The 27,035-nt window shown below is 45.2% G+C and overlaps 1 protein-coding gene across 1 annotated transcript in view; it reads left to right on the forward strand.

The window, feature by feature from the left end:
• Positions 1-7,148: 7,148 nt before the first annotated feature.
• The window catches only part of BRINP1 (BMP/retinoic acid inducible neural specific 1), a gene marked incomplete at its 5' end in the record, with an annotated part of 43,159 nt that continues 23,272 nt past the window's right edge, over positions 7,149-27,035 (forward strand). The window contains one exon of the mRNA XM_081339810.1: positions 7,149-7,366. Within this exon, the coding sequence (XP_081195936.1) occupies positions 7,149-7,366 (218 nt within the window). The remainder of the gene's footprint in view (positions 7,367-27,035) is intronic.

The following is a 27,035-nucleotide window of genomic DNA, read 5'->3' on the forward strand; positions in this document are numbered from 1 at the left end:
TTCTAGCCGCAGAGGTCATGAGAGCGTCGCAAGAATTAAATCCATGACGACTCCGTGCTCAGTGTTGGTCGATTCTACTCGGCTTTTGGCAATTAAGGGAAATGGCTCTGGTGCCCTCCGCCATTGAGCAGAAGGATCCGTTTCTGGGAATGACTAGATGGAGTATTAATCAGTGGAAGGAAGCTGAGTTTCTTTCCATGTTTTGTGGGCTCTGCATGGAGATAAAACGTATTGCTGTTCAATTAAATGGAGATACCTAAGGGGAGGACGCTTGATTTGGATGTAGACAGCTGTCCGTTTCATCTTTAAAATCCCCACGTAGTTCTGAAACAAGGTCAACCACAAGAACCTGGAAAATGGCCTTGGAGATCATGCTAAGATGCACCATAACAGAATAATAACAGAGTTGGAAGGAAACTTGGAGGTCTTCTAGTCCAACCCTACTACCATTTCAGACAACTGGCTGTCTCTTCTTGAAGGCCTCCAGTGTTGGAACACCCACAACTTCTGTTCCACTGGCTAATTGTCCTCACTGTTAGGAAGTTTCTCCTTAATTCCAGGTTGCTTCTCTCTTTGATCAGTTTCCAACCGTTGTTTCTCGTCCTTCCCTCTTGTGCTCTGGTGAACAACCTGCCCCCCTCTTCCTTGTGGCAGCCTCTCAGATACTGGAACACTGCTATCATGTCTCCCCAATTTCTTCTCTTCTTTAGATTAGTCAAAGCCAAGTCCCGTAGCCGTTCCTCATATGTTTTAGTCTCCTTATTTGAGACATATGAATTCTGCGATGCAAACTCAAATCTGTTAGGAGTGGGATAAAGCGTTTCTATTTTCAGCCCAGCCTCACTTAGACACTGCTATTTAACTTGCTCGAGGCTTTGATTATATTTTCGAGGATAAACTACCAGTAGAAATTCTAAACTTCAGTTATCTGGCCACTCTTATAAAAAGGCCAGACAGCGGTGATCTTGGCTCCAACCCCAGGAGAAATCCTGTCACTTAAAGCTGACAATGCCAGCTTATTTTACGTGGATGGATGCTCTGATTTAATAGAAGGTGACATCTTGTGCCATCGAGGTGCAAGGAGGAAAAAAATATATATAGGGCGTGCTTTTGGAATGCTCCGGGTATGTTGGGGATGAGCAGAACAGCATACCAGAGTTGGAAGTGGCCTTGGAGATCTTCTAGTCCAACCCCGTGCCCAAGCAGGAGACTCTGTACCATTTTCGACAAAAGGTTGTTCACTCTCTTCTCGAAGACCTCCAGTGATGGAGCATCCACAACTTCTGAAGGCAAGCCGTTCTACTGGTTAATTCTTTTCATCTAGGAAATTCCTTCTAAGTTCCAGGTTGCTTCTCTCCTGGATTAGTTCCCATCTGTTGCTTCTTGTCCTGCCTTCAGGGGCTTTGGAGAATAGGTTGACCCCCTCATCTTTGTGGAAGCCCCTCAAGTATTGGAAGACTGCTATCGTATCCTCCCCGCTTGTTGTTGTTGTTAGCTGTGAAGTCGTGTCCGACACATCGCGACCCCATGGACGACGTTCCTTCAGGCCTTCCCGTCCTCCACCATCTTCTGGAGTCCATTTAAGCTCACGCCTCCTGCTTCAGTGACTCCATCCAGCCACCTCATTCTCTGTCGTCCCCTTCTTCTCTTGCCCTCCATCTTTCCCAGCATTAGGCTCTTCTCCAGTGAGTCCTTCCTTCTCATTAGGTGGCCAAAGGATTTGAGTTTCAGCTTCAGGATCTGGCCTTCTAAAGAGCAGTCGGGGTTGATCTCCTCTAGGACCGACCAGTTTGAAGGCCTTGCAGTCCACGGGACTCGCAGGAGTCTTCTCCAGCACTACAGTTCCCCTAGTCCTTCTTTTCATTAAACTAGACGTAACCATTCCTGCAAGTTCCCAGGCTTTTAATGCTCTCTCATTGCACATGGCGCCAGCACAAACATCTTATTCTGTGCCATTTTTATCTGACCGCCCCCAACAGCTTGCTGTCTTGTGGCAATGTCTTGCACAAACAACCCCTGCAATGTGGGGTTTTTTTATTATTATTATTATTAAATCTTTCAACTGTTCTGATATTAATGATTTGTATCTCTTCTGCTTTCATCGCCTTCCAAAACATCTGCAGGTTTCATTTTCTCTCGCTCATCCTTTTTAGCTGCCGCTAAACCAAGGCAATCCAAATTCCAGGCCGAGTGAGTCATTTTGGCACAGCTCGGCTTTCGCATCCCCATGTAAGAAAGTGTCTGCAAAATTAGCCAAAGGGGTAATGGGGGGGGGGAAAGTTTCTATATGAGATACTTTTCAGAAGAAAGGGAGGGAAGATGAAAGGGAAATGGAGAGACAGCAGAAGCTAGACGTCTAGGGAGATTCCCAGGCATCCAGGTCACGGCTATCCCAAAGGTGCTTTTTCGAAAAGGCAACTTTACTTCCTTTGTTTTAACTTGTAAGATGTTTCGCTTCGCATCCAGGAAGCTTCTTCGGTCCTGACTGAAGCCTTCAGTTTGCTTGCAGACTTTGCTTGCAGACTTACACGAACGCTTAAGGAACATTGTTTGCAACCAGATTGACCCACCATCTACCGTTCTTCTTTCAAGTGGAACAGAACCGCTTCAAGGAAGGCGCATTTTATTTAGAAGAGGCCAAGACTTGGTCAGAATTGCCTGTTTTCCACCTCTGCGCCCCGCTGCCACTTCCTCTGTCCCCTTCCATTTCGTTCTGGGAGAGAAACAACCCTTTTCAGCTTGTCACGGAGAGAGGAGCGACAGGTTAAAGCTTGGGCTGGACAAGAAAAGGCAGTGGGAGTTTGATTGATGAGGGATTTGCCTTGAAGACACTTTCCTCATTTGATCTCTGGGTCCCAGCCTGCTGGAGGAGAAACTCAGAATGTCAGCCTGGCTGATTGAAGTCCCAAACTCTGCTTTGATCCCACCTCTAGCTCAAATAATGCCCTTTCAAAGCTTTTCCTGAATTTTGGTGCCACGGATTCCTGCTGCTTTAACCTATCTCTAGGGTTGAGTTGGTTTCAGCGCACAACGCATTGTTGTGTTGGTGTGTGCATTCAGGTGGATTTGTTCAGCACCTGGTCAATTGTCATGGTTGAAGGATTTGGGAACGCCTGAGTCAGTCTTTGGGCCTGGCCCCCCAGGCCAGTCTCTGAACAGAATCAGATATTCCAAGTCAGTCATGGTTTATGAAAAGATACCGGGACGTTTCCTTGCAATGGACTGAGCTTTCTAGTTGAACCTTCTCTCTCTCTCTCTCTCTCTCTCTCTCTCTCTCTCTCTCTCTCTTTCCTCAAAACTCTTAATTTCTTTCTCCTAAAAAGAGAGTAGGGTAGAAATGGAGGCTGAGTATGTGACTTAGAATAGAATAACAGATTTTTCCTTCCTTCCTTCCTTCCTTCCTTCCTTCCTTCCTTCCTTCCTTCCTTCCTTCCTTCCTTCCTTCCTTCCTTCCTTCCTTCCTTCCTTCCCTGCAACTGTCATAAATAGGAGTCAGTTGCCAAATGTCTGAATTTTGACCACATGACCATGAGGATGCTGCAACAGTCCTAAGAGTGAAAATCGGTCATAAATCACTTTTTCCAATGCCGTTGTAACTTTGAACAGTCATTTTGTCTCAGGTTTTCCTGCCTGAGCAAGGGGTTGGATTAGATGACCTCCAAGATCCCTTCTATTCTATTCTATTCTATTCTATTCTATTCTATTCTATTCTATTCTATTCTATTCTATTCTATTCTATTCTATTCTATTCTATTCCATTCCATTCCATTCCATTCCATTCCATTCCATTCCATTCCATTATTATTTTTGATCTGGAATTTGATACTTACAGTTTTCCACCATGTTTAGGTGGCACTCTTTCCAAGTTGTTGTTGTTGTTGTTGTTATCTTGTTCCTGCTTGGAAACAGAACGGAATGCTGCTGATCAATCTTGCACACAGATTAATTATGTGCGAACTTTTACAAGTGCAAAGTGGTTTGTTTCATTAACGAGTTTTGCAGTGTTTTGATTCCTCCCCCCCCCCCCACAGCCCGAACTGTAGCAGGAACATAGGCTGCACGGGGCCAGAAAAGTGAAAGAACATCTTGTTTGCAAGGGAACAGATGTTGAGAAGCTGTTGTGAGGTGTGAAGGGGAAAAAGTGTAAAGTGGACGGCAAGTCTCTTGTGGGCCTGAACAGAAGGGAGACAAACTTGAAATGGGACATTTAACGGATTTAAAATAGCACTGTCTCTGGGTTTAAAGGCAGAATATCACCGCAGGAGGGAAATATTCCAGCTGGATCACGCCAGCTGTTCACCGGGTCTTGCGTTCATTAGTTCACATATCCAGTTGTTATTATTCAAGAATTGTATTGGCACTGATCATGGAGGTAGGTGGATTTATGTCTCCTGCACAAATGGGCTCCTTCGTCCCCTCTGAGCTTGGTCATCTGCTTGCAGACATTTCATTATCCAACTAGGCAACACTGTCAGTGCTATAGGTGAGTGGGTTTTGTGGAATGGAGGAGGAGGAAGAGGAGGACAATGACAGACTGAGCATGGCCGTCTGCTTGTAAACATTTCATGACCCAACTAGGCAACATCACCACTGCTAGAAGAGAGTGAGGAACCGCCAAGGACATTCCCACTGACAGGACAAGCCACTAATAAATAGAAAGAGAGTATTCCTTACTAGCACTGATGATGTTCCCTAGTTGGGTCATGAAACGTCTGCAAGAAAACCAACAAGATCAGAGAGCACCAAGGACCCCACAGTTCTCCTCCTCCTCCTCCTCCTCTTCTCCCCCATCACTGATGATGTTACCTAGTTGGGTCATGAAACATCTGCAAGAAAACAGTCAAGCTCCAAGAGCACTAAAGATCCTAGAGTTCAACCCTCAGCTACGTATATTCGATGGGTTGATTTATTCAAGAATTTATGGGCTGCGTTCAGAACCATATTTGTACAACAACTGCACTCCTCAAAAACGCTTAAACAATGATCCAAAAATACTGTATCATAAGCCCCTCGTGAAGCATACATGAAATAAATGAGAGGAGATGAGTGGCAGACAGGTTGAATAAGTAAATAAATAGATATTTAGTATAAATTACTATCCTCTTTTTTCCTGCCGTGTGCCAACACTCAATCTATAAAGTGGGAGATTTAGGATAAAACCTCCCATTTTATAAATTCAGGAGATCTGGCATGATTGCAGCTGCTTAGCTCGATCTGAAACCAGGTCCCGCGATGACGCAACTGGAGCATCACAGATCCTGACCTCCGGGGAGTAACTTTTCACATCTTCCTTTCTTCCTTAACTTGCTTTAAAAAAAAATTATGTGACACCATCCATCCATCCGTTCCGATGCGGCAGCCCACAAATCATAGGCTTAATTACTCAACGTATTTACCTAAATCGCTTCTGACAATGTTGAATTGCCTTTTGTTTCTTAATTGCTTGGATGCAGAGCTAACTTACAGCTAGTTTGGGTCACTCAAAAGCGCGTGAAGTCAAACTTCCACGTGAGTCCAGCTGTAACAATTTGGATGGGGCTCTTGGAAGAGTCTCGTCTACTCGCCAACTTCCGTGCGTCTCTATAAACCTATGAAGGGTCCTGTAACTGGAACAGAAACGAATCGTTTAGCCTAACTGTTGCTATCAGCGCTTGCGTCGGGGTCAAATTTCATGCAAGCGTGGGAAAACACGTACCTGGATGGGATGTACTGAAGGAGGGAATAAGGGAGTGTAGAGGAATGATTGATGCCTTCCTTACGAGGTAATCGGCTCCGTTGTCTGATTTTCATAAATAATAATAATAATAATAATAATAATAATAATAATAATAATAATAATAATAATAATTTTTATTTTATTTTATTTTAATTCCATTTATATCCCGCCCTTCTCCGAAGACTCAGGGCAGCTTACAAGCTTTAGCAGTAATAAGCAGTAATAATAATAATAAGTTGGAAGGGACACCGCCAAAGGTCATCTAGTCCAACCCCCTGCTCAGGCAAGAAACCCTATACCATTTCAGGCAAATGGCTGGCCAGTCTCTTCTTAAAAACCTCCAGTGTTGGAGCATTCACCGCTTCTGGAGGCAGGTTGTTCCACTGGTTAGTTGTTCTAACTGTCAGGAAGTTTCTCCTTAGTTCCAGGTTGCTTCTCTCCTTGACTAGTTTCCATCCGTTGCTTCTTGTCCTGCTTTCAGGCGCTTTGGAGAAGAGGTTGACTCCCTCTTCTTTGGGGCAGCCCCTGAGATATTGGAACACTGCTGTCATGTCACCCCTCACCCTTCTCTTCATTAAACTACACATACCCAATTCCAGCAACCGTTCCCTATATGTTTTAGCCTCCAGTCCCCCAATCATCTTTGTTGCTCTTTGTGGCTAGCAAAGTTTGGTGTGGCACTTCTGGATGTAACTCTGCCAGCGTTCCAGATTACTTGCCACCCAGCTGTCTCATTTGATCAATTAAAGGCTTCCCCAAGAAGCCTCCACTTGAGTTGCCCGATTTGGTATCTCAAATTTAAGTGAGGGCCAGGGACTTTACACCTTGGGATTTATTTATTTCCCCCCCCCCAGTTTGAACGACAAGTTGTGTTTTAAAGGCAGTTCTAAACAGACGCCTACTAGACGTAGTCCTGGACTTGAAGAATGGTTCATTTAGTGACGGCTCAAAGTTACAACGGCCCTGGGGGTAAAAAAGGGACGTGACCGTTTTTCACGCCGACGGCCTTTGCAGCATCCCCGCGATCACCTGATCCAAATTCAGACGCTTGGCATCCGGCTCATACTTATGACCGTTGCGGTGTCTCCCGGGATCACGTGATCCCCCCTTTTTGTGACCGTTTAGACAAGCAAAATCCATGGGGAAGCCAGGTTCGCTTCACAAATGTGTCACTAACTTATCCACAGCAGTGGCTCCCTTAAAAAGTGTGTCAAGAAAGGTCATCAGATGGGGTCAAGCCCCACTTAACGAATGTCTCTCGTAGGAAATCCAAGGAGGCGGTTCTTGCACTTTTGTAACTCTTGAACGTCTCTCCTTCTGCCCCTGCTCCTCTCTTTCCCTCCCTCCCTCTCCTCTTTCCCGCTCCTTCTCTTCCTCTGCAGGAGTCCACGGAATGGCGCAAGAATGAGAGGGAAAAAGCAGAACGAGAAGCATGAGCTGGAGGGTTGCTGAGATTCTCTACTTCCTCTTTATATGGGACCATATAACTGTCCACCCTTCCCACCAGGAGCCTGCTGTGACCAACCAACATGTCTCCAAGGAATTTGACTGGCTTATTTCAGACAGGGGGCCGTTCCACCATTCGCGGAGCTACTTATCCTTTGTGGAAAGACATCGTCAGGGATTTACAACCCGGTATAAAATATACAGGTAGGACGGAACGGCGGACGTAATCGTACTCGCGAGATGGCAATCTGGAGAGGAGGTGGCCCATGAGATGCGGGCTGGTGGTGTGATTCTTTGGAATAAGCAGGACACACAAGCCTGATCTGTAGAAAATACAGTGGGGTCCTTGGTGGTCTCTGAGCTTGGTAGTTTTCTTGGAGATGTTTCATTACCAAACTAGGACACATCATCAGTGCTAGAAGGGAGGGAAGAGTGGAGGAGAAGGAGAAAGAGGAGAAGGAGAAGGAAGCGAGAAGGATTATGGGGTCCTTCTCTAAGCTTCGTAGTTTCCTTGCAGATGTTTCATTACCAAACTAGAAGGGAGTTGGATTTGCAGAGTGGAGGAGAAGGATTATGGGGTCCTCCTCTGAGCTTGGTAGTTTTCTTGCAGATGTTACATTACCAAACTAGGTCACACCATCAGTGCTAGGGGGGAGTGGGATTCCCTTCCTGTTTACACACAGTGGAGATAAAAAAGCATGAGCTTTGAAGACACCCATGTATATCATTGATGCTACGGAAAGGCTGTTGTAGATCAATAATGTCTCCATTGCCTCCCAAATGGGAGAGGGCCCATAGGTCTACGTTGAAGGATACTTAGATTTGAGCTGAACATCAGACGTAGCCTCCCCTTTCAAACAATGTGCCTTGGATAAGCTACTTTTAAAGAAGAAGTAGATCGCTATCCGTCACACCGCAAAACATTACAGGTTGGACAGTTGGGGAATTGCAGTTGTTGCTTGAAGGAGGCCAATAAAAGTCCTTCCATATTTATGGTTCCATCAAAACGTTGTTGTAGGTGACCTCCAGGGAGGGAAAAAAAACCCCCAGTGTTCTTGAATCAAAGGAGGTTGTCAAGGGGTTTTCTAAAGTTGTGAGCTGCTGTTCTCCTCCACTTAACCCCAACAGTCTAATTTCGGCATTGCTGGCTTTACAAGGATTGTTGTTGTTGTTAGTTGCGAAGTCGTGTCCAACCCATGGCAACCCCATGGACAACGTTCCTCCAGGCCTTCCTGTCCTCTACCATCTTCTGGAGTCCCTTGAAGCTCACGCCTACTGCTTCAGTGACCCCATCCAGCCACCTCCTTCTCTGTCATCCCCTTCTTCTCTTGCCCTCCATCTTTCCCAGCATGAGGCTCTTCTCCAATGAGTCCTTCCTTCTCATTAGGTGGCCAAAGTATATCTGAGTTTCAGCTTCAGGATCTGGCCTTCTAAAGAGCAGTCGGGGTTGATCTCCTCTAGGACCGACCGGTTTGAAGGCCTTGCAGTCCACGGGACTCGCAGGAGTCTCCTCCAGCACCATAGCTCAAAGGCCTCAATTCTTTGGCGCTCAGCCTTTCTTATGGTCCAACTTTCACAGCCATACATTGCAACCGGGAAAACCAGTTTACAAGGATGCCTCCCTCTAAAACACAAGATTGATGAGGACTTGTGTATGGTGCATGGTTGGGGGCAGGAGGGGAAAGGTATAGCTGGCTGATTTGCGGAAGATTGGCAAGGATTTCTGATCCGCTCGTTTCTGTAATGCAGCAATAAAAACAGTCTCTTTTATGCACACACATGTGCCGTGCCGCTAAAAGAAGAGCAATAAGGGGGTAATTAGAAGTTAATTTTGAGGGTGGGAGAACTGGGTTCTGTTCTTGTATGCAAAACAAATTCTGAGATTGGGAATTATTTTAGCTCTTTAACCTTCTACATTTAAGCAACTTTACTTACATTTTTGGTTGCTTGATCCCAGGCTGCATTCACAGAGGGACAGAATCAAGATCACGTGAGGTGTTCATGCCGCTTTATAAGGCCTTGGGAAGGCCACGCTTGGAATGCGGCGTCCCATTTTGTTTGCCGCGATGTAAAAAAAAATAAAAAATAAAAAAATGACGAGACTCTGGGAAGAGTGCAGCAAATAGCAACAAAGACGATAAAATGTCTGGAGGCTAAAACATATGAAGAACAGTTGCAGGAATTAGGTATGTCTAGTGAAAAGAGTAGGGACGCGGTGGCTCAGTGGGTTAAGACGCTGAGCTTGTTGATCAGAAGGTCGGCAGTTTGGCGGATTGAATCCCGAGTGCCGCGTAACAGAGTGAGCACCTGTTACTCGTCCCAGCTTCTGCCAACCTAGCAGTTCGAAAGCACGTAAAAATGCAAGTAGAAAAATAGGGACCACTACAGGTAACGGCGTTCCGTGCGCCTTTGGCGTCTAGTCATGCCGGCCACATGACCACGGAGACATCCTCGGATAAGCGCTGGCTCTTCGGCTTTGAAACAGAGATGAGCACCGGTCCCTAGAGTCGGAAACGACTAGCACGCATGTGCGGGGGATCCTTTACTTTTTACCTTTAGTGAAAAGAAGGACTAGGGGTGGCTGCCAATATCTCAGGGGCTGCCACAAGGAAGAGGGGGTCAATCTATTCTCCAAAGTGCCTGAAGGCAGGACAAGAAGCAACGGGTGGAAACTAATCAAGGAGAGAAGCAACCTGGAATTAAGGAGAAATTTCCTGATAGTGAGAACAATTAACCATTGGAATGACTTGCTTCCAGAAGTTGTGAATGCTCCATCACTGGAAGTTTTTAAGAAGGGACTGGGCAGTCATTTGTCTGGAATGAGGTTGGACTAGAAGACCTCCAAGGTCCCTTCAAACTTTGTTATTCTGTTTCTTCGTTATTTTCAAATTTTGGGACTCTTACACATAGATACAGTGATTCCCTAAGGTTGATTTTTTTTCTCTTCTTCCTGCATGGAAGTGTTTTGTGGTTTCTGGAAATTCAAGGTAGAATTTCAGAAAGGTAATTCTATCTAGTCGTGATTTGACTGATTTGATCTTTCGGATATTATCTGGGGGTGTGTGGCTCCAACCGAGATTAGATTCAGTTTGACAAATTGATTTGAACAGTCCATTCAAACTGCCAGAACGCATCGATTTGATTGGATAAAAGCATGTGCAAAAGTCCTTCAGATCTTCAAATTGATTTGAAGGACCCTGATTGGATCTGATGTAGCAAATCAATCTGGTGAATTGACATGAAGATACAGGAGGCTGAACTCTCCTTATGATGGTGGAAGTTCACACGGGTGAGTTGCCCTTAAACTCAAACGCTGTATCACTCTACTATCATCTTACTACATTTTAGGGTGTAATGTTTTTGCAGGGTGTTTTTTTGTTGGTTTGTTTCTAATTGTATTTTGAGAGGGTATCTCACTTCACTTGTGCGTGTATTATGCAGATATGCCTATAAATAGCAATAGCCCTTAGACTTATATACCACTTCACAGTGCTTTACAGCCCTCTCTCTAAGCGGTTTACAGAGTCGGCATGTTGCCCCCAACCATCTGGGTCCTCCTTTTCCCAACCTCGGAAGGATGGAAGGCTGAGTCAACCTTGAGCCGGTTAGGATCGAACACCAGGCTGTAGGCAGAGTTTGCCTGCAATACTGCACTTTAACCACTGCGCCACCATGGTGAAAATGCCACAATTTTCAACTCCCTGGTGAACGTTTATGGCCAATGCTAAGAAGGGAACCAGCCTCGGAGAGAGTTTTCAGACTGGTAGAAGATGTAATGAAATGTTCTGGATTAACAAAGTCTTCTCAACCTTGGGGCGGGTTGACAGCTTATCTCCTAAAGACACAGAAATCCACAGGTGTCAAGAAGTCTCTTGAGAATTATCATGGAAAGGGGTTTGATTTTTTTTTAACTCTAGGTTTTAAATTGTTGCTCACATCTGGAGACGAGTTTGGCTTTGCTGGCTTCTTGATCCTCAAAACCCCTGGAGAGCTTTCAGTTGAGCCTTTGATAGTCAACTCTTCCACTGCCAACTCAAGATTGTAACGGAAAGCAGATCCAGTCTTGAAGTCTTTCCTGCTTCCTCCATGTTTCTGTCTATTCCTTATGATGTGTCAGGAGTGTCCAAAGTTATCAATCTTCTCCGTCTCACTTTTTAGAACATAGAATCATAGGCCTGGAAGGGTCCTCAGAGGTCTTCTAGTCCAATCCCCTTGCTCAAGCAGGAAACTCTATACCATTTCAGACAAACGGCCATCCAGTCTCTTCTTAAAAACCTCCAGTGATGGAGCACCCACCACTTCTGGAGGAAACCATTCCATTGATTGGTTGTTCTCACTGTCAGGAAATTCCTCCTTCATTCCAGGTTGTCTCTCTTCCATCCGTTGCTTCTTGTCCTGCCTTCATTTGCTTTGGAGAATAGGTGGACCCATCCATCTATTCCCTTGGTCAGGGAAGAAATGATAATAAAGCAAACTCAAAACCAATAGAGTAGGATTTCTGGAAAACTGCACGATGGGAAAGAGTCTTGTCTCTGAGAAAACAGCCTTTTCCCTTAAGTTGTAATTGGCTGACTAAATAACAGTTAAGGCTGATTTAATTATAATTATAATGAAAGGGTAAGGAGAGACGTTTCCCCCCCCTTCCCTTAGGGTTTAAAATTACTTATTTCACAGGAGTTTTTATTTTAAAAATAAAAAAGCCATTTCATGGCACATAACCCCTTTCTGCTCCCAAAATAGAAAGAATCAAGACATTTGTAAGAGCAGATAGAAGATATTTACTTAACTCGGGGGAGAAAAAAAATGTGGTGTCATGCAAAAATGGCTGCGTTTATTTCCCATTTTTCTGTGGGATGTTCGCGCGCTAATTTGCAGGCTTTGCGCGTTAATAAACGGCAACGCTTGGCAGGGTGATTTGATGGGGAGTGTACACTGGGTATGGAGAGAGACGTTTTATTGTGGTGGCTTATAAATGTAATTAATACCAACAGGAGCAATCTCACAGGAGCAAATCAAGAACCATTCTAATCCAGGGCTCAAGGAGTTTTTTTTTTAAAAAAAATTAAATTCATTTATTACATTTGCAAGTGGACTGGCTCCCAGCAACTCTGGGCAATCCACAGTTACTGGTAAATACCTCCCTTCTAGCACTGATGATGTTACCTAGTTGGGTAATGAAATGTCTGCAAGAAAGCCACCAAGCTCAGAGAGCACCAAGGACCCCACAGTCATCGTCCTCCTCCTCCTCTCTTCAAACCCTACTCCTTTCTAGCACTGAAGTTGTTACACAGCTGGGTAATGAAATATCTGCAAGAAAACCACCAAGCTCAGAGAGCACCAAGGACCCCACAGAACACCTCCTTTGCAGCCGATGAGTATTTTTAAATCCTTTGAAATCAACAACAACAACAACAACAAAAAGAAGAAACTCGGCTGCCCCAAATGCAAGTTTTGCTTCTCCCCCATCATCTTTGCCTGCTGGAATGTCTCCGGGGCCCACGTTTGTCTCCAAGGCTTTCTTGGAAGGTACAAAAGAAGAGATGGGTGCTACCAAGACCTTTTTTCTTATCTGAAGAGGGGGGGGGATTCAAAGGGAAGCAAGGGAGCCTTGAGGGCCATCAACACGACGGTCTTCTTCTCCGCCATTTTTTTTCTTTTTTTGCTCGCTCAAGAATGGGCCCACCAGCCCAGATAGATTTCCTCCTCCCGAAACAATGCAACGCGCTTGAACCATTTTTCTTCACGTAAATAATCTCGCTTAAAGCGCCAAATCGGTTGGGGCAAAAATCCTGGAGATTTTGTAGGAGGCGTTTTGGGGGGAAGTTGCAAGGCAGGAGCATTACTGCACTGCCGAGAAAGTTCATTTATTCATCCTCTCCAGCCCACTGCTTGTGCTTCCGATCCTGCCTTTCCACTTGAGACTTCTTCCCCCTTTCCTTTCAGCTCTCTTCGGCTTCTTTGGACCCCCCCCCCAAAAAAAAAAGCTTTCTTCCGTTGCCCGCCTGCTGTTACATCCAATTGCTAATTTGCATAGCGTGCTTGTTTGGGTTTTTTTTCTTTTTTTTTCTTCCGTGGCAATTTCCCTGGAGCTCTCATTGATAGGGAACATGGACACGACACATTAGAATTGTGTCGTTTCCAATGGAGAGCCTCAGAGGTAAACCTTAGCGTCAAAGCTACGTGACTAGCATAAAGCAAGCCACAGGCTTTTTTTTTTCTGGATATACTGTATATATATAGAGAGAGAGAGAGCCTTGGTGGAGCAGTGGGCTAATGCCTCCTTAAGTAACACCAGCTGCCTGCAATTAGTGCAGGTTCGAGTCCCACCAGGCTCAAGGTTGACTCAGCCTTCCATCCTTCCGAGGTAGGTAAAATGAGGACCCAGATTGTTGGGGGCAATTAAGCTGACTTTGTAATAATGCCGCTTGGGGGTGTGTGCGAAAGCCCTAATAAGCAGGCATATACATAGAATGAAGGCTACTGCTAAGCTTGTAAACCGCCCTGAGTCTTCGGAGAAGGGCGGGATATAAATGGAATTAAAATAAAAATAAAAAATAAAAAAATATATATTGGAGACAGGACTTTGTAAAGCTGGTGGGAAGATGGCTTGTGCACTCTTATGCCCTATTTTAAAAAAAAAACAACAAAAAAATGCCCTATTCGTAATCATAGGATGCTTGGTAGAAGGTACGGAAGTAAGCAATTATGTACACAACCGTATCTGACATTATACCAGGACAATATATGACTGGCTGAATGAGACACGTAAGACTTTATAGGCCGTTGTTAGCACCCTGATCTGGGGCTCAGAAGACAACTGGCAACCGATCAAGTTGAACATAAGGAGATGTGTGATTTCTGTGAGAAAGCTTGAGTCAGTTTGACAATTTGGGGTCTCACTTTCTCTTTGCCCAGACTACCTGCTGCTGTGGCTGTTTGAAGAATGAATTGTTCTTTCTGTATTTGTATTTTGTATTCTCTGAAGTTCTGGAGAAAAAAAAACTTTTGTGGACTCCTTGCATAATACATCAGTAGGAATGGGAGATCTTTCTTTCATGTCCCTGCAATTGTGGGAAGTAAGGAGATAAAGGGCTTTGGGGGCGTCCAGGCGAGACAAGAGCAACAGGCTTGAAAACATTAGAAATCCTGAAAGCAGGAAAATCGTATGCAAGGACAGAAAAATAGTGCATAAATACATACAGCAATGTAGAATAGAATAGGATAGGATAGGATAGGATAGGATAGGATAGGATAGGATAGGATAGGATAGAATAGAATAGAATAGAATAGAATAGAATAGAATAGAATAGAATAGAATAGAATAGAATAGAATAGAATAGAATAGAATAGAATAGAATAGAATAGAATAGAATAGAAAATATGGAATGGAATGGAATGGAATAGAATATAGAAGGGAATGTAGAATAGAATAGAATAGAATAGAATAGAATAGAATAGAATAGAATAGAATAGAATAGAATAGAATAGAATAGAATAGAATAGAATAGAATAGAATAGAATAGAATAGAATAGAACAGAACAGAATAGAATAGAATATGGAATGGAATGGAATAGAATAGAATAGAATATGGAATGGAATGGAATGGAATAGAATATAAAAGGGAATGTAGAATAGAATAGAATAGAATAGAATAGAATAGAATAGAATAGAATAGAATAGAATAGAATAGAATAGAATAGAATAGAATAGAATAGAATAGAATATGGAATGGAATGGAATGGAATGGAATAGAATAGAATAGAATAGAATAGAATAGAATAGAATAGAATAGAATAGAATAGAATAGAATAGAATAGAATATGGAATGGAATGGAATGGAATGGAATAGAATAGAATATGGAATGGAATAGAATAGAATAGAATAGAATAGAATAGAATAGAATAGAATAGAATAGAATAGAATAGAATAGAATAGAATAGAATAGAATAGAATAGAAAATGGAATGGAATGGAATGGAATAGAATATAAGAGGGAATGTAGAATAGAATAGAATAGAATAGAATAGAATAGAATAGAATAGAATAGAATAGAATAGAATAGAATAGAATAGAATAGAATAGAATAGAATAGAATATGGAATGGAATGGAATTGAGCTGGAAGGGATCTTGGAAGTCTTCTAGTCCAGCCCCCTGCTCAAGCAGGAGAACCTATACCACTTCAGACAAATGGCTGTCCAGTCTCTTCTTAAAAACTTTCAATGTTGGAGCATTCACAACATCTGGTGGCAAGTTGTTCCACTGGTTAATTGTTCTAATTGTCAGGAATTATTATTTTTTTCCTTGACAGTTAGAACAATTACGTGAACTGCATTTCATTACTTGTAGGTCCCAATTCCCCACCATCAGTTTATTTGCTTATGAGACACAGGATTATTTCGCATCAGAGGTCACCAATCAGAGGCCAGACAAGAAGCAACGGATGGAAACTAATCAAGGAAAGAAGCAACCTGGAACTAAGGAGAAATTTCCTGACAGTGAGAACAATGAACTGGCGGAACGACTTGGCTTCAGAAGTTGGGGGTGCTCCATCAACGGCGTCTTTCAAGAAGAGACTGGACAGCCAGCTGTCTGGAATGGTAGAGGGTTTCCTGCCTGATCAGGGGGTTGGACTAGAAGACCTCCAAGCTCCCTTCCAACTCTGTTGTTCTGTTCTGTTTTATTCTGATATCACGGTGATGTGAAGAATGGCGGTGAAGAATGATCTAAACAAGGAAGAGAAATATCCATGACGCTTGCGCAGGGGGTTGACGAGAAGGCTGACTGAAGAAGTCTCAATGGAAGAAGCTACTTGGATGAGAAGCGAAACGTCTTCAAGGAAAAACACAAAGCAAGTCCAGTCGCCTCTTGAAAAAGCACCTTTGGGACATTTTCTGAGACAGTTTATTCGCTGCCTTATGCCTACCACTCATATGTTTGATTGCCTTGGGAACATCCTCAGTATGCAAAGAAGGTTTGTCAAGATAATTAATTCAGCCTCCTAATGAGAGAGATGAAGATTTCCTTTCTTGCAGAACTTCCTATCTTTAACCGATAAGAATAGCACAGATTTTCTAATCTTGCTTAGAATATGCAAGTGGGGAGAACATGAATTGTCCTGGGGGATGGCGGGGGGAGGGAGGGCGGAAGCTGAGAGAACACTTGAACCGACAGAGAGAACTATTGGGGGGGGGAATAGGAATGATTTGAGTCATGAGATCAAACAAAGTTGCTGAAAGCACATCCCCTGCTTCCTTTCTGTAAATTGCCATTGTATATGCATCGGATAAGTGAAGACTATGAGGGCTGTGCTAGAAGTAGCTGGCGCCTCTAAGATTTGCTTGGATGATGAAGAAGAAGCTCTCCTTAATTAAAGAGGGAGTCAGCCTTTTCTCCAAGGCACCTGAAGGCAGGACAAAAAGCAATGGATGGAAACTAATGATGGAGAGAAGCAACCTGGAACGAAGGAGAAATTTCCTGACAGTGGGAACAATTAACCAGTGGAACAACTTGCCTCCAGAAGTGGTGGGTGCTCCATCCCTGGAGGTTTTTAAGAAGAGTTTGGACAGCCATTTGTCTGAAATGGTATAGGGTTTCTTGCCTGAGCAGGGGGTTGGACTAGAAGACCTCCAAGGCCCCGTAGGAGGACAGCACCCCCCCCAAGAAAGAAATATTTTGGGAAATATTAAAAGGCAGAATATTATATTTCCCCAAAGGAAAGAACCCCCCCCCCCGAAGTCTCTTCTCTGCCCCAAGCAGAAACCAGGTCTGTAGAAATGCAGATGTGATAATCCTTTCAGAAAGACTGGAGCCAGGAAGCTTAGAGCTGATGAGATTAGAAAGACAAAGACTTCTAAAACCTACATACCCCATCCAAGCTCTAAAGACATGGCCTTTAGGACATAATACGATTAACCCACTACTGTCAAAATCCCAAAAGGACATGATCAAAAGCTCAGGTCAAAATTCATGCCACAGGAACAGGAAGAACCACTCCAAACACAAAAGCCCAAGAAGGTATAAAAAGCTCCTCATGGTCAGTTTTTCCAGAGCCATCTTTCTGTCTGGCTCTCCTCTTCAATTAAACTACAACCTTCTTTCTACAGCAGTCTCCATGTTGTTTATTCCCGGCTTGGACTGGACCCTGATGAAGATGTTTTCCTTCACCGGTCCCTTCCAACATTGTTTTATTCTATTCTTAATATGGCTTTGTGGGAGACGACTAGACTCAGCCCGAAGGAGAGGTCAAACATGTCATCAGTCTCAACTCCCTTCGCGCCCACAAGAGATCCCATTGAGGTTCCCCCGCACATGCGTGCTAGTCGTTTCCGACTCTAGGGGCCGGTGCTCATCTCCGTTTCATAGCCGAAGAGCCAGCGCTTGTCCGAGGACGTCTCCGTGGTCCTGTGGCCGGCATGACTAGATGCCAAAGACGCACGGAGCACTGTTACCTTCCCACCGGAGTGGTCCCTATTTTTCTACTTGCATTTTTACGTGCTTTCGAACTGCTAGGTGGGCAGAAGCTGGGACGAGTAACAGGCGCTCACTCTGCTACGCGGCACTCGGGATTCGACCGGCCAAACTGCTGACCTTCCGATCGACAAGTTCAGCGTCCTAACCCACTGAGCCACCGCGTCCCTTGACTCTTATTTACCGCCAATTTGCGGTGCCCATCAGATTCTTGTCAAGAGCTTCAGCTTGCAATAAATCCTTATATTCATTCGAACTGCCTGGATTTTCTGATCTCCCTGCTGCTTGGCAGGTTTGCTTTTTATCGTGTCCTAACTAAATTTAGCCCAGTGGCAATTTTCCCCAATCTTTGGATCCCCGCTTAATGTCGTCCAAAAATTTCCACCATCCTTGCTTAGAAGGATAGAGACAAAAATTGCTCTACGTCAGCAGTAACCACAGGGCCCCGTTTTGGGAAAGGCTGCTAACGGTTATTCCTGGAGACAGTCCTTTCTCCGCAGCAGATCTGCAGCAGACAGAGAGGCACCATCAAAAAGGTGAAATCAATTACAGGTTTCTTGATTTTTACTTAAGATGTTTATCCTCTGCACTTCAGCCTAAAAGAACTTTCAAGTAATGAAAGTTCCAGTATGTGCCATACACATACACACACACACAGAGAGAGAGAGAGAGAGAGAGAGATAGACAGAGAGACAGAGACAGAGAGAAAGACAGAAAGGAGGAGGAGGAGGAGAAGAAGATGATGAAGAAGAAGAAGATGAAGAAGAAGAAGAAGAAGAAGAAGAAGAAGAAGAAGAAGAAGAAGAAGAAGAAGAAGAAGAAGAAGAAGAAGAAGAAGAAGAAGAAGAAGAAGAAGAAGATGATCAAAGCCATTTGCAATATAGTCCTGACTGGCACCCAAAAAGGCGAGAAAAAAGAAATCATGTCTGATAGACAAGTGTGAGAAGGATTAGCCGGCAAACAAGGTTGCCGTTGCCCAGGGTACGCCCGATTGTGGTTTGAAATATTGCTCCACAATCTTCGAGGAGGCTCCTTCTGTGTACCCCAATGACGAAGAAGGAGAAGGAGAAAGGAGGAGGAAGAGGAGAAGAAGAAGAAGAAGAAGAAGAAGAGAGGGAGGAGGAGGAGGAGGAGGAGAACTGTGGGGTCCCCACTGCTCTCTGAGCTTGGTGATTTTCTTGCAGACGTTTCATTACCCAACTAGGGAACATCATCAGTGCTAGAAGGGAGTGGATTTTTCAGGAAGGAGGAGGAGGAGGAGAAGGAGAAGAAGAAGAGGAGGAGGAGGAGGAGGATTGTAGGGTCCTTGGTGCTCTCTGAGCTTGGATGTTTTCTTGCAGACATTTCATTACCCAACTAGGGAACATCATCAGTGCTAGAAGGGAGAGGGGTTTGTGGAGAGGAGGAGGAGGACGAGGACAACTAGGGAGTCCTTGGTACTCACTAAGCTTTGTTGTTTTCTTGCAAATGTTTCATTAACCCAAGAAGGTAGCATCATCATTGCTGGAGGAAGAGGAAGAGGATGGACTGTGTGGTCCTTAGTATCCTTTGAACTCGTTTCCTTGCAGACATTTCATGACCCAGCTAGGTAACTTCATCAGTGCTGGAAGCAGGGAGGAGGAGGAGGAGCAGGAATGAAAAAAAGGAAAAGGAAGACAAAATAAGGCTGACATCAGCTTTTCATATTTAGGGTTTCTAGCATGCCATTTTTCATGGAATTAAAAATTTAAATATTAAACTATGTCCTAATCCCTGGGGGACCATTTCGCATGTGCTACTTTGTTTTTTGTTTACCTCCCAAAGTTCGGCCAAACCTCACTTGATAATTGATTTTTTTTGGGAGGGGGGGGGTGTTTAGATTTATGCTGACCAATGTTCTGATGATCAAGGAAATCATTTGGTGATCCGCTAGCTCTCTTACTCTTTCCAATGTTTGCCCCGGCAAACGGCCTTGAGGGCGACACCTTTGCAGAGTGCATTTTTCACAACGGTGTAAATATCAAAACGTTTATTTACACTCCCCTTCCTCCAAATGATGGATGCTATTCAGTTTCGACCTGTCGAGGTTTCTCCATCCACACATTTGGGCCGCGTCATTTTCGGCGGTGGCCCCAAAGATGGCTTCCCATATGTTTTGCTTCGTGGAACTCCACTTTGAGGCACCAGCTGGCTGTAAAATGTTGAGAGCAAGTGTGATCGTTGCCAGGGACCTATTCATGGCGGTTGGACAAACAGGATCGGAAGCCGGGCGGACAGAAGTGGCATCGGATCATAGGACTCCGATATTTCTAGACTCCGACCCTGTTGAAAACGTGTGAATTGAAAGCTCCTCGCCACGTTTCAAAGTTCAGCAGGAGCAGGCATGGAAGTTCAGCTTCTAACAAGTCAAGAAGAGAAAGCTGTGGAAAGGTTCATCCTCGACGTTCTGCAAAGGATGGAGAAGTGGTTTCTTTGACAGGGTTTTAAATAATCAGTGGGCACCCACCATGACAGAATTGTCTCCCAAATTGATCCCAAGATTGGGGAGGGGGGGGTTGAAAGCTTTGGAACTATAGGAACAAGACAGGGATGTTATAGAAGCGGTGTGGACTGAAGCGATGTCAGCCAGGTGGAGACCTTGGCGTAGTGAAGGAAAGCTTCTGAGGTTAGAGGAGAGAAGGAGGTGTACTTTGTCGATGGAGGGTTTGTGAAGCTGGGAAGAGTCCTGCGAGATAAACATTGGTTTGGAAAGCTGAAAAAGAGAGATGAACGTGAAGGAGGGAGGAGAAAGAGGATGGAATGGCGAGACAAGGGTGCAGAACAGATAGTCCAATGGATAGTCCAATGATCATCTAGCACAGGGGTCTTCAAACTTGGCCCTTTTATGACTTGTGGACTTCAACTCCCAGAATTGCTCAGCCAGCGTGCCCGGCTGAGGAATTCTGGGAGCTGAAGTCCACCAGTCATAAAAGGGCCAAGTTTGAAGATCCCTGATCTAGCAGGATGGTGATGCAATCCTGAAAGACATTTTCTCAGCCAGCTGCCAGGCCTGGGCGGGGGGCGTGGAACATGGGTTATGAACAAATGTTGTAGGAATATTTGTTGGCTAGAGACTTTAAATGTGTTATGCATAACAACTGGTGGGGAAGGGAGGCTGTGTCAATTTGGTAAAATTCCAGGGGGTACCTTGGTTTTAAGTCAAGGTCAAAGAGTCAATGGTGGGCTTGTTTTTGAGCCGTTCCAAGCAATGCTATGTTACTTATGAGTAACATCACTGTCAAAGGTTATCTCTTCTGTGGTCACTTAGTCAACCTCTATCTTGCCTTCTTTCTTTTCTCCCTCCCTCCCTCCCTCCCTCCCTCCCTTTCTTTATCTTTCTTTTTTTTCCCTTCCTCCCTCCCTCCCTCTCTTCTTTCCTCCCTCCCTCCTTCCCTCCCTCCCTGTCTTCCTTCTCTCTCTTTGTTCTTCCTCTTCCTTCTCTCTCTTCCTTCCTTCCTGTTTCCCCTCCCTTCCTCCCTCCCTCTTCCTTCCTTCCTCCTTCCCTCTTCCTTCCTCTTTCCTTTCCTTTCCTTCCTTCCTCCCTCCCTCCCTCCTTTCTTTCCTCCCTTCCTTCCTTCCTTCCTCCTTCCCTCTTCCTTCCTCTTTCCTTTCCTTCCTTCCTCCCTTCCTTCCTTCCTTCCTTCCTTCCTTCCTCCTTCCCTCTTCCTTCCTCTTTCCTTTCCTTCCTTCCTTCCTTCCTCCCTCCCTCCCTCCCTTCCTTCCTTCCTTCCTTCCTCTCTCCCTCCCTCCTTTCCTTCCTCCCTCCCTTCCTCCCTCCCTCCCTCCCTTCCTTCCTTCCTTCCTTCCTTCCTTCCTTCCTTCCTTCCCTCTATCCTTCCTTCCTTCGTGGTCTGATAAAGCACCCATCTTGTTTTATGTGTTGTGTGTGAGAGAGAGCGTGTCTCCCAACAGACCCACTTGATATGGAGAGGGGGAGAGAGAGAAAGGTCACTGGGAAAGAAACGGAGTGAGTCAAGTAGGTGGGTGAAATAAGATGTTATTTGGAAATTCTGGCTGTAATAGACCCAGCCCGTGGGGGTGGAGCGTCTGCCCCAGGGAGACTTTATCTTTTGAAAATATCTGTTGAGAAAATCTTATCCGGGGAAAATGCGCCTGCCATACAGAATGCGCATCCTCTGAGAAATAGTCATTGTAGTTGTGTAGAGATGAAGGAAAAGTGGGAAGGAGAGTAGAAAAGAAAGGAGAAAGCCTGCCTTTGTGGTGGGTTTGCGTCGGGGGAAGACGTAGCCGCCGGCAATGCAGAAAAGCAAAGTTGGAACTGCTACAGAAAAAAAGCAAGACCACCCTTGGCCCAGGCCCCTAAGTCTGCCAGCAGGGTGGGATATCCCTTCCCTGCTTCTGGAACTATCCAGGAGAGAAGCCTGCAAAAGTCACATCAAATCTCTCTGCTTTGGCAATATTATTCAAACGTCTGTTATTTTGCTTGCATTCTTTGTCCCCGATTCTAATAATGATAAGGTAAAGGTTAAGGTTCCCCCGCACATGCGTGCTAGTCGTTTCCGACTCTAGGGGCCGGTGCTCATCTCCGTTTCAAAGCCGGAGAGCCAGCGCTTGTCCGAGGACGTCTCCGTGGTCATGTGGCCGGCATGACTAGACGCCAAAGGCGGACGGAACGCTGTTACCTTCCCACCATGGTGGTCCCTATTTTTCTACTTGCATTTTTACGTGTTTTCGAACTGCTAGGTTGGCAGAAACTGGGACGAGTACAGCGCTCACTCTGCTACGCGGCACTCGGGATTCGACCCGCCAAACTGCCGACCTTCTGATCGACAAGCTCAGCGTCCTAACCTACTGAGCCACCATGTGATAAATTATCATGATAAATCATGATAATTAACACTGAGGAGGAAGCCCCCTAATCGTCTCCTCCTCCTCCTCCTCCTCTTCTTTGCAAACCCCACACCTTTCTAGCACTAATGATGTTAGCTAGTTGGGTAATGAAATGTCTGCAAGAAAACCACCAAGCTCAGAGAGCAGCAAGAATCCCACAGTCTTCTTTTTCCTCTTCCTCCTCCTCTTCCAGCAGTGATAATGTTACCTACTTGGGTAATGAAACATCTGCAAGAAAACAACCAAGCTTAGTGATTACCAAGGACTTCCTAGTCCTCCTCCTCCTCCTCCTCCTCCTCCTCCTCCTCCTCCTCTTCCAGCACTGATGATCTTACCTACTTGGGTAATGAAACATTTGCAAGAAAACAACCAAGCTTAGTGATTACCAAGGACTTCCTATTCCTCTTCCTCCTCCTCCTCCTCCTCCTCCTCCTCCTCCTCCTCCTCCTCCTCCTCCTCCTCCTCTTCCAGCACTGATGATGTTACCTACTTGGGTAAGGAAACATCTGCAAGAAAACAACCAAGCTTAGTGATTACCAAGGACTTCCTAGTCCTCCTCCTCCTCCTCCTCCTCCTCCTCTTCCAGCACTGATGATCTTACCTACTTGGGTAATGAAACATTTGCAAGAAAACAACCAAGCTTAGTGATTACCAAGGACTTCCTATTCCTCCTCCTGCTCCTGCTCCTGCTCCTCCTCCTCCTCCTCCTCCTCCTCCTCCTCCTCCTCTTCCAGCACTGATGATGTTACCTACTTGGGTAATGAAACATCTGCAAGAAAACAACCAAGCTTAGTGATTACCAAGGACTTCCTAGTCCTCCTCCTCCTCCTCCTCCTCCTCCTCTTCCAGCACTGATGATGTTACCTACTTGGGTAATGAAACATCTGCAAGAAAACAACCAAGCTTAGTGATTACCAAGGACTTCCTAGTCCTCCTCCTCCTCCTCCTCCTCCTCCTCCTCCTCCTCCTCCTCTTCCAGCACTGATGATCTTACCTACTTGGGTAATGAAACATTTGCAAGAAAACAACGAAGCTTAGTGATTACCAAGGACTTCCTATTCCTCCTCCTCCTCCTCCTCCTCCTCCTCCTCCTCCTCCTCCTCCTCCTCCTCTTCCAGCAGTGATAATGTTACCTACTTGGGTAATGAAACATCTGCAAGAAAACAACCAAGCTTAGTGATTACCAAGGACTTCCTATTCCTCCTCCTCCTCCTTCTCCTCCTCCTCCTCCTCTTCCAGCACTGATGATGTTACCTACTTGGGTAATGAAACATCTGCAAGAAAACAACCAAGCTTAGTGATTACCAAGGACTTCCTATTCCTCCTCCTCCTCTTCCTCCTCCTCCCCCGTCAGGTATTTTAGTCGATAGGAGCAAAATGGAAGCAAACCTCTGCGTCGACTTTACATCCTAAGCATCACCGTTAATACTTCTGCCATCACAGCTCCTCTTAAAAGTTTATATCTCTAGCCCCGTTTACTTCCCCTGTTCGTTATGCGCGGTTAAGCATAGCTCTTCGAGAAATGCCTCCGCTGTGGAAGTGGGGTTTTGAGCTTCTCAACATGTCAAAATAGACAGCTGCACGTTGATGGCAACATATTTGTTTATTGTTTATTTTATTATCTTGCTGTAGGGGGTTCTTTCCTCTGTTCTTCTCCGAGAGGCAAGGTGGCTTCCCATTACTCATCAGAAATCAAATTGCTTCCACTCAACGTTTTGAGACTGCCACTGATGCCAAAATAGACATTTTTCTTTCTTTCTTTCTTGTGCATGACTAGTTTTGGGTAATGTCGCTGCCATTTGAATCTTGAAGAATCTTCTGTAGGCAGCCCTGAACTGAGTTACGTGCCTGTCAGCTAAGAGGGGAAAGGGAAAAAAAAGAGGGGGGGGGAAAGGATATCCAACAAAACGTTGACATGTAGAGAGAGCCGCTAGTCAAGGTTTTTAAACTTTTAAACTTTCTGAAGTCATCTTCTCCTGTGAAGGAGGCTTTTGTTCCTCTGCCTCATCCCGAGGATTTGTCATTAGACGTGGAGCTGATTATTTTTTTTAATCAATAAAGGGGAATATCTGTAGCTCAAGTTTGAAATGGGGGGTGAGTCCTTGATGCTCTCTGAGCTTGGTTGTCGCAACTAAGAACCGCTGATTTTTATCACTTGAATAAATGGTGTTACTGGTCTCTTCCTGTCAATGGATGGAAACTAATCAAGGAGAGAAGCAACCTGGAATTAAGGAGAAACTTCCTAACAGTGAGGACAATTAAGCAGTGGAACAGAAGTTGCCTTCAGAAGTTATGGGTGCTTCATCTCCATAGGTTTTTAAGAAGAGACTGGACAGACATCTGTCTGAAATGGTCTAGGGCAGGGGGTTGGACTAGAAGATCTCCAAGGTCCCTTCCAGCTCTATTCTGATTGATTGATTGATTGATTGATATTGACTATCGCTATGCAACTTTCTTGGTTGATGCCTTCTGAATGAAAGTGTGTGCAGTCAAGGAAGTGGTCCCCAAAGTCCGTGCAAACTGCAAGAAACCCACACTTCCTCCTGCGGGAATATTCCACAGGAATTCCAACCCTTTCTTCTGGCAAAGGTTACTTGCAAACCATTTCTTTCTGATCCCACTGGAAAAAAAGGAGGGGAGATGAAGACAAGGTTGAATGTGGTCTTCATCACCTTAAAAGGAGGCCCTTATTCCTCTTCACCTTCTTGCTGATATGACTTCTGTAGAGGGGTCCTTGGTGCTCTCTGAGATTGGTTGTTTTCTCGCAGGCGTTTCATTACCCAACTAGGTAACATCATCAATTCTAGGAGGGAATGGGGGTTACAAAGAGGAGGAGGAGGAGGAAAAAGAAGGAGGAGAGGAGGACAATGATGACTGTGGGGTCCTTGGTGCTCTTTGAACTTGGTTGTTTTCTTGCAGGCGTTTCATTACCCAACTAGGTAACATCATCAATTCTAGGAGGGAATGGGGGTTACAAAGAGGAGGAAGAGGATGAAAAAGAAGGAGGAGAGGAGGACAATGATGACTGTGGGGTCCTTGGTGCTCTCTGAACTTGGTTGTTTTCTTGCAGGCGTTTCATTACCCAACTAGGTAACATCATCAATTCTAGGAGGGAATGGGGGTTACAAAGAGGAGGAAGAGGATGAAAAAGAAGGAGGAGAGGAGGACAATGATGACTGTGGGGTCCTTGGTGCTCTCTGAACTTGGTTGTTTTCTTGCAGGCGTTTCATTACCCAACTAGGTAACATCATCAATTCTAGGAGGGAATGGGGGTTACAAAGAGGAGGAGGAGGAGGAAGGAGAGGAGGACAATGATGACTGTTGGGTCCTTGGTGCTCTCTGAGCTTGGTTTTTTTCTTGCAGATGTTTCATTACCCAAACTAGGTAACATCATCAGTGCTAGAAGGGAGTGGGGTCTGCAGGGGGGAGGAGGAGGAGGAGGAGGAAGAGGAGGAGGAGGAGGACTGTGGGGTCCCTGGTGCTCTCTGAGCTTGGTTTTCTTGCAGACATTTCATAACCCAACTAGGTAACTTCATCAGTGCTAGAAGGGAGGAGGAGGAGGAGGAGGAGGACTGTGGGGTCCTTGGTGCTCTCTGAGCTGGGTGGTTTTTTTGCAGACGTTTCATGACCCGACTAGGTGACATCATCAGTGCTAGAAGGGAGTGTGGGAGGAGGAGGAGAAGGAGTGGGGTCCCTGGTGCTCTCTGAGCTTGGGTGTTTTCTCGCAGACGTTTCATGACCCAAACTAGGTAACATCCTCAGTACTAGTCAGGAGTTCTTTATTAAACTCGGAGAGCATCAAGGACCCCCTCCTTTCAACTCTGGGCTACAAACAGTCTTTACCAGTGACTTCTGTAGACCAATTTGAACCAGTCCACCCCACCCCTACTGACTATGTTTGGTGCAGAGCAGAGCAGAAGCTGACCCGGCAGCTAAGGAGTGAAGCTGGGAACAGGAAAATGTTGACGCAAGCCCATATGGGAAAAGGGCACCAGCCGGCAAATCAGGCGGTGGGTGGCACGGAGCAGATGGTGTCCCTTGGGAGACCTTGAGTAATAAGCCAGAAGAAGGGAGAAAGGACAACTGGAAAACATCACAGCATGCCAGAGGACTTTGTTGGTGGTGAGCACCTGGCTGAGGCTCACTTGGTTTAGCATTTAGTTTTTCCCTTGCATACTCTGTTCTCTTGTCTGTGGAGATTCTCAGGCATCCCGGTCGTGATTGTCCCAAAGATGCTTATTTTCCTTTCCCCCCCCCACCCCCCAAAAGGCAACCGGACTTTGTTTTTACTTGAAGACGTTTTGCTTCTCCTTCAAGAACCTTCTTCGATTCGGTGCTGAACTGAAGAAGAACTGAAGGAGCTTCTTGGAGGAGAAGCGAAACATCTTCAAGGAAAAACGAAGCCCGGTTGCCTTTTGGGAAATAAAAAAAAGCCCCTTTGGGATGTTCGTTCCCCGCCCCCCCCCTCTTCCTTTCCTAAGCTTGTTGCTTTCTTCCCTCTGGCTTCCATGGTGGTTTGGAGAAGATGTCTATGG

This window comes from Vipera berus, assembly GCF_964194415.1.
Source record: "Vipera berus genome assembly, chromosome: 15".
Taxonomy (NCBI): Eukaryota; Metazoa; Chordata; class Lepidosauria; order Squamata; family Viperidae; genus Vipera; species Vipera berus.